The sequence below is a fragment of the Pygoscelis adeliae genome, unplaced genomic scaffold (genome assembly GCF_000699105.1).
Source record: "Pygoscelis adeliae isolate BGI_AS28 unplaced genomic scaffold, ASM69910v1 Scaffold251, whole genome shotgun sequence".
Taxonomy (NCBI): Eukaryota; Metazoa; Chordata; class Aves; order Sphenisciformes; family Spheniscidae; genus Pygoscelis; species Pygoscelis adeliae.
The window spans coordinates 1,104,671-1,113,041 of NW_008824109.1; the positions used below are offsets into that span (position 1 = coordinate 1,104,671).

An 8,371-nucleotide genomic window follows, 5' to 3' on the forward strand; every position below is an offset into this window, starting at 1 on the left:
GCCCAGACGCTCAAAGATTAACTTCTTCGGCGCTCCCAGCCATGCAAGCATCCGGAAAACGCGAGTAGGTCTTATAGCCATCATCTCTTGTCACCAACGCTGCATTTTCCTAGACCCATTGTTCCAATATTATATATAAACAGTATGTCCCTTATTAGACATACCCCTGCATCAACAGCATTTTTACTTATATAAGCTCTCTTTCCAAAAAGTAGTGTACAGTAGTCAAAGTAACACTACAATTTCTCTGCAATTCCTAGTTGTGCTTGTAGCTAGACTCTAGCAGGGAGAAGAGAGTACTGCTTCACCATCAACAGAAATGGAACTACTAAAAAAGAAGCAAACGACTTAGAATTATTTAGTCTGGACAAACTCAATAGCAATACACACTTGAATGTTTTTAATCCGCAAGACAAGAAACAAAACCACATCCCAAAATGCAAGACTCCCAGAAAGCAGACTGTTTTCCAGACCTAAGACAGGCAGGCTGTCCAGACTAGTGCAATGCATGCTTAAACTTTGTTTTGGTAGTTTATTCCTTTGTAGCCATCATTAAACTAAAATCTTACTGGGGACAGCCACACTCATTTTAGAGGCTAAAAACGCACACCCTTGAGCAAATTAAATTACATCTGGTAACAGAACAAAGGAAAATGGCAGATGTCATTTTCAAAGAAACAACAAAATTAGCCTTTAAATAAACCCTGAAATCTGAACAGACACAAACGGTATTCGCCATTACTCTAGAATACAAGCAGTGCTGTGCAGCCAGATAAAAGGTTCCATTTTTGCCTACAGAAATTTTGTTTCACTATTGTTACAGGGTTCCAAATTTTCTTCTCTATTCAAAATGAGTAAAACTACCACATCAACACTGCTGAAATCAGGGGGCATTTCACACAACAGACTGAGTGCATAACAATGGTGGACTAAGTGAGGGACTCTCACTCAGCAGGCTTTAAGATTTCACACACACACACATGTTTTTATTCCATGGCTATAAACACGGCAAGTGCAGTCCTTACTTAAGGCCAAAATATGAAACTGAACCAAGCAGAAAGAAATACTAATTTGAGATGCAAGCTTTTTATCAAACAAAGCTTTTTAACAACCAAAAAACCCAAAACAACAATGGGTGTTCAAACACCATAAGCAGGAATTTTAATAATATATTTTTCACCTTCACAATAAAGAAGGTACAGCATTATGGACCTACATTACTAGCACCATCGTTACTTGTGTTTGGGGAGGAGCTTTTCATTCTGTTTTGGTTGTTTTCACTGGAACTTGGCACCTGGTGTCAACTCTAATCGACGAACATCTCATAGGAGTATATGAACTTTTCAGTCACACACAAAATGATTCTCTCAAATGTAGTATCTCTTAATTATTTCTACAGCAGCAATTCTGCTTCATAGCTCTATTTGAAACTACCTTAAGAAAAGCACATTTTCTTGAATGACTTTCAAGGAGGTAAGAGCCAAAATGAATACTAAAAATGGTACACACTGAAAATTGCATCCTTATTTACAAGTATTGTGTCAAGAGAAAAGAAGTACTAGTTACCCAACAGTGTTTTGTTTTTCTAACATTAGATACTTGGCTTTTTTAGCATGTTGCATTGAAGGAAATGCACTTCTAAGCAAACAAGAAACATACTCATCGGATATCTCAATGTTGAGCTTCTGTTTGGTTTGGCTGAGAGTAGTGCGGTAGAGTTTAGTGGCCATTTCAATAAGGTGATCGCTGCTGAGCAGGAAATCTCCTTTACCAGCTGCTCCTGAACCCTGAAACAGAAAGGAAAGTAGTTAGGACTACCAAAATCTAGAATATGAAAAATATTAAATGCCAGCCAAGCAGGAGGTTTTATAAGGAGTCTTCTCTTCCCAGTGCAATGAAACAACAGTCTTTTTTCTGGTAAATTATATAGGGATGCAGTAGAGTGTGTAGGATCAACACACAATTCGCTTTCAAATAAACAACAAACCTGTGGAGAAAGACAAAAACCCCTCCTGACCCTAAAAGGAGGGTCACCTTCATTTGTCCTACAAAACTGTAGTGTTTCTGTATCCCTCTTCTGGCTACACCGCAGCAAGTTCACAATATTTTCAGAAAGGAACAGAGACCAATTGCCAACACCAGTATTAGAATGAAGGTTGTCAGTATGAAAAGACACTATAGATGATGTTCTTCAAATCCTTTTAAGCTAGAATACAAATGCCAGCTTAATGATTTTAGCAGAGCAATGCTGACAGCGCAGTGAAGCAAATATAGCACTGAACTAAGTTCTTTAGAACTGAGTAACCAAAACTAGCTGTGCCATAACATGGATTTCTTGGTATCCCATAAAGGAGAGAGAAATACTCTGCCAGTGTGTCAGGAAGAATTACATGAGCAGCTAAAAAGGAAAACACTGCCACAAGGTATCCGAACCAGATTAAAGGCCCATATTACAAATGGAATACTCCAATCCTGAAGAGTGAAATATGAAGTCTGATTTTCACAAATAAATGATCGTTCATAACGTAATAACTGTTCTCATTTGGCTTCAGTAGTTTTAAATCAAAGTTTTTGCAGATATGGCAAAGTTCAATAAACTTCTAAACCTACAGGCTAACTGCTACAATTTAATGCTACAAGATAATTAATAAACAATTTTTGTAACGCTGCATGTAAAACAGTCATCTTATTGTATTATAAAATTGTAACCAACCTCCTTGAGGTGCACTGCAAAGAAGCCATCATTTTGGGAGCTCATGGACACTTTGGTAACATCTCCCAGTGGAACCTCTGACTTGATATTCCCAGATTTTTGATCCGCAAGAAGAACGTTATTTTTGGTTAATAAGAAAATCCTGGATGTAGCCTGTGAAAATACAAAAATGCAAACCATCATCCACACAAAGAGAGCACTGGTCTTTATTGAGCACCTACTAAGACTACAAGCAGTTCACAGAGTTAATAAGCTTGGCCCACATTAGTAAACGTGAACATTTGATGTTCTGTAAAAGCTGCAGATCAGTTAAAATCAGGTCAAATTTATTTGTGTGTCTAATTATAGATTGAGAAGCTTAGCTCATTTTGGCACATATGCCTAGATATAAACAGTTCCTTTAATTACTAGTTTACAGTTATAAAATTCAGAAACTGAAACTCAGAAACTATGCAAATCAGGATAACCTCATTTCTCATGCTCTGTCAATCCCCAGGAAAACCAGTGTACCTTTTCAGTGATAGCTAATTCAGGACTAAGCCTCACTATTTACTGTTATTCAAAACTGTGTTGCAGAACACAAATCGCATAGGTATTTTCAATATTATGTTCTCCTCCATTTATCTATTGGAATTCTTCTTTAGGCAGATACACATTCATATTTTCAAATGACTATTATTTTTAAAGCATGAATGTGTGTTCTTAAATTCATCTTAGAAAGCAGTATGAAAGAGAAATGAGAACTTAATCCACATACAGCTTTTTCTCCTGTAAAATTGTAAATAATAAAATCTTAACTATTATCATTAAGAAGTAGCTGTCTTAAGCACAGAGAACCATACCTCATTAATAATGTTTTGGGTTTTTTTTTTTTAAATCTTGAGAGCTGTAGCCTATGCAAGTACAGGAAAGATTTTGCCTTCATTTAACTAGTTTCTTCTAAACCGGAAAATTAACTTGGCATCAACAACAGGCAACCTAATTTCACTCCTACAAATGCATAAATGACATCTACATCTAAGAAGTTGAGATCTATTACTTCTAATATTCAGACAGATATGGTGAAAACAATTATATTTACTAAGGGAGGATAATAATTCCTGTTTTAGTAAGTATAATTTAAATGCAAAACAAGTTCTATGTTGGCAGAATAAAAAAGTACCCAGCATATTTAACATCTTCATTCAAATGATACAAGAAACTTGCCTCTTCATTCCAAAAAGCTTTTGATATCAATCAGAAGACAGGCAAAGCTAGCCGAGTGTGGCACTCACAACTTTAAAACATAGTAAAATGTGATAATCAGGAGCTTGAACGACAGTTTGAACCTTGAAAGGTTAAGTTTTCTAAATACTTGAACAAGAACAATATTCTCTAAATATTTATTTTCTTCAATTGGCAAATAGAAGGTCTAAGTTTGGTACAGAGACTACATTTAGTTGTGAATCAATACAGCCTGTTACCAGTTGATGAGATGCCATTTTTGTTTGGAAAAGTCGCTGAAAACTACAAACCCAAACAAGATTTTAGTAATCTTTACATAAATTTAAAATGGGTGCTTAAAATCACCAGTTTACATAAACCCAACATTTCCAGTCTTGCCCTTAAAAAAAGGCAGTTTTAAAATCCTCAGACTACTACATGACAGAAATGAAGTCTCCCTCTCAGTTTATTTATAACAAAAATGATCTACCCTTCTGGATAAAGCAATGCCATTTTATTACCTTCCCATTAGCTCTATTGATCTTATTCACAACTTCTGCAATAATGATCTTTTCGTCCACAGCATCTTTAAGTTTTTTGTACTTGGGATTCTTGCTGATTTCCAAGTAAGCCCCTTGGAACGGCTGCCCAACACTGCCCAGCAAAAAGACAAGAGAAACACGCGTTAAATATGAATTGCAGGGAAGAAGTAAACCTCCTGCAACTGTCACGTTCTGCTTCAGGCTTCGTGGAGCCAGGAGATGCACCAAATACCATTTTCAGTGACTCTACGCTGCCAGAAGCTTCTTTAAACTTTGATACACTCTCTGCCAGGGAATGTCATTTGCTGCCTCATTTTTAGCGAAAGAATACTCTGATCAACCCAGAAACCTCTACTCACAATTTCTACCTGTTTTAAACAACAGCAACGCAAAATAATTTGCAATTGTATGACAGAATAATTAGAGCAATACATAATTGAACACAAACAGAGCTTTTAACATGGTGTTCGCAATTGTCCTCAATCCTGCTGAGAAGCTGAAAACTGCAGCCCACCGAGCTCTGCCCCGAGACCCTTCAGGTCAGTACCACCGCTCACTCAGTGTGGTGGTGTTGGCATCAATCTGTGCCGTGCAGGCATACTACATCAGATGAAAATAACTTGGGAATTGCTACAGAGTAGTGCGGATATATCTCCAGCACATTACCCCAGGGGAAAGAAGAAAGGAGGAGGAGGGTAAGAAACGGTACGTGTATTAGACACAGAATCTTGTACACATTAACAGCACAGTGATGGTGAATAAAGAATTTTATCACCAAAGACAGTAATAGGATTTTTTTTTTCCTTGCCCTGGAAACATTCTCCAATTAAATGGGCCAAATTGCTATGGGTATCAGACACAAGTACATCCTTGCATATGCAATCAATTTTGATTTAAAATCACCCAATAACAGTCTCTGTGAAAACAGAGGAAATAAAACTTTAGTAGGACCGACATCTCTGCTCTTCCACAGTATTTCAGAGTGGCAGACAAGAACTTGCCTTCAGGATCTGCTGCTGTTTATTAAAGGTGTAACAGCTCTTCGTCAAGACTTGTTGCGCTTGCAAATCACCCCATCTTTAGCCACCTCAGGGTTATACAGTAACAGCTTCGTTATCAGTTAAGAATTGGTGAATACAGTTGCTGCTTGCTTTGTTTGGAAGTCCCGTCAACTAATCACTTTGATTAGATTACAGTCAAAGTACTAAATGCAAAGCTTTGCCAAGACTAGAGCCCAAGAGGAACCAATATATTATGTGGAATAGCAATACCTTTGTAATTGCATCTCTGGCACACAGGGAGATGGGAGAGAAAAGGAAGGGCACTGGTATTTTAGTACTCGCAAGAAGTCCCTCTCTGTTCTTAAATAATTATACTACACACAGAAAATTAGCCACATCCTATGAACCACTATCATACTAAATAATCAGAAACTTTATACAGTAATTTCCTCCACCCTTATGCCAACTAAAAAAACAACAGGAGCTAATCAGCTCTGACTACAAGACAAAAGGAGATGGAAATGTTTCTAAATGAGTGCAGGGTGGGGAAAGCATTCTAAATTTCTACCATGTTGGAGCTTTGGGTTTTGTTGTTTTTATTAATTAGCATTATGAAACCACAGTCACCAAAACTGTAGATTCCCTGTGGACTTTGTCCCTAATCAAACGATAACGACTTACAAGCTATAACTGAAATGAATCAACAGTTACCCTCTATCACGTATACCATTTAAGAATGTCTTGGATAAAAGTAACTCAGATATATATTTTGCTGTATAATATTTCATTGTTCAGTCCTGGTAAAAAGTACCAAACCAGGATATAAATAAAAATCCTTTCTTCTCAAGGAGCTCTACACTGATCAGATGTATACTGACTCAAAGCAAAAAAACCTGCTTGCTCCTCGAAAAGTCCAAAGGCAGCATCTTTCCCTTTTCCCAGCAGCATAAAAAGATGTTCCAAAGCAAATAAGGAACAAACCACAAGCTAACATATATAGCCATTAAATAAGTGATCTACTGAAGGGAAGAAAGAGAAACATATACTGAGCCCATTACAGGAAAAAAGGAAATGTCGCAATAAAAAAAGAAACAAAATAAAACAAAACCAATAAAACACACAAACATCCAAGCAGAGCTTGTCCATGCATGGAACTGCCCTCATCAACTCTTGCAGATTCCTGTTCCTCTCTCCACTGAACCTTGCTTCTCCCTTTACAGTTCCTGCTTAGCTCAAACTATGGCTTCTAAAAGAAACAACTCTCCTGAGATCGAAGAGACCTTTGTTTTCAAGAAAAACACAATTTCTAAGCTCATGTTCACTTAAAAAGTTCAATTCAACTTCTTTCAAGGACATCAGATCTCTATTTTGTCAGTTTTATTGCATGCAAAAAAAAAGTGCATTCCTTAAGTAACATTAGATACTACTGCACTTTCTTGAGTAATGTTAGCTCTGCAGATAGCAATGACAAGAATTTATCAGTTTTTAAGAACTCAATAATCTGAGAAACCAAAAAACTTATTTGCAGAGATTTCACATTTTTAAAAAGTCTCCAATTAAAAAAAAAAAGATTCTAAAATGGAAACAAGCTTCTAAGCACCTTTTTTTTAAAGTATCCTTTCAAAAAGATATATACCAACATATCTAACTCTTAAATTACCTAGCCTTCACATTAGAGCATTATGCTGAATGTACTAAGTTTGAACATGGGAGAGCTCCCTGGCATACCTCATCTGGGAGTGACATTGTCACTTACAGCCTTTCAGTTCACTCTACATTTATTGGTTGCAGGAACCAGCGTGATGAAAACTAGGGGAAAGGGTGAGAGTTACTCCCTTCTACAAGTTTTCCAAACTTTTACAATGTGAACAGATCACAAGGGGTTAGAACAACAAAACATCATGGCTTCTGGACAGAAGTGCTCAGTATCACAGGATTAGTAGGCTGCAACAACATCTAAGTTAGAAGCAAACTGAGGTCAATTTCCAGGATTTGTAAAGTAAAATGATGGAGGGACATTGTCAAACAAGGAAAATGCACTTTGCCGCTTAAGATAAAAAGCAAAATCTTTCTTAGTTTCCTAAATCTATGTAAGGATATTGAATTTATTGTACACTAAAAGCAGCAGAATAAGTCATTACCTGGCTGGATATAAAGCCTTCTTGTCCTTGAAAAGTTCACTTGCTTCCAGTTTTTCTTCATATATAAGCTTCTGCTGATCTGTGAACTGGTCTCTGTACTTTTTACACTACAAAACATGATACATTAAACAAACCAGAAAATTATCCTTCCAAATCTGATTTGAAGCAGAAGCACCACAGACAAATGTTTGCTTATTGCTCAAGATGCACATTCTTTGTATACTTCTGAAGTGACTCAGCTCCATCCTACATGCCAGTGTAGCACAGTAACAAACAGCAGAGGTGTTTTTCTCCTCAGCCACTCTAGATACTTCTGAATTACACCGAAAACAAATCTCTAAAACATATAATTTAAGCATGCTGCATTTGAACATGAGCTTAATCTATCAGATACCAGTCACTGCAAGACTGTGCTAAAAAGGTTCACAGAAACATATAGAGCTCCACAATTGCGGAAGTTTATGTAAACAGACAGAAAGAACAAAATATAGCTGAGAGGATAAATTTTGCAGGAAGAAAAACCATTCCTTGACAATTCACAGAAACCATAGCCCACAAGATCAGTAAAACATCTCATCAGCACTTACACAGATTCTCGCTGTTCTCTCCATCCAAAGATCCAAAACAAATTTCAGCTGACCACAGTTCATAAGTAAAAAATTCCACCCGATATTTCCCATGTTGTTCTAAGAGCTAGTCCCAGTCCTGGCCACGGACACAAGTATTATAAGCTACCAATTAACAGGCAACAGGCATACTACTTTACTATTA

The 8,371-nt window shown here is 36.9% G+C and overlaps 1 protein-coding gene across 3 annotated transcripts in view; it reads right to left on the minus strand.

Annotated features, from left to right (window-relative positions):
* MYO1B (myosin IB) overlaps positions 1 to 8,371 on the minus strand; it is a 101,304-nt gene that overhangs the window by 2,574 nt on the left and 90,359 nt on the right. For all 3 annotated transcript variants that reach the window (XM_009334196.1, XM_009334195.1, XM_009334197.1), the window contains 4 exons: positions 7,601 to 7,707; positions 4,438 to 4,570; positions 2,714 to 2,866; positions 1,660 to 1,787 (listed from right to left, as the gene is read on the minus strand). In XM_009334196.1, coding sequence (XP_009332471.1) covers positions 1,660 to 1,787; positions 2,714 to 2,866; positions 4,438 to 4,570; positions 7,601 to 7,707 — 521 coding nt within the window. The remainder of the gene's footprint in view (positions 1 to 1,659; positions 1,788 to 2,713; positions 2,867 to 4,437; positions 4,571 to 7,600; positions 7,708 to 8,371) is intronic.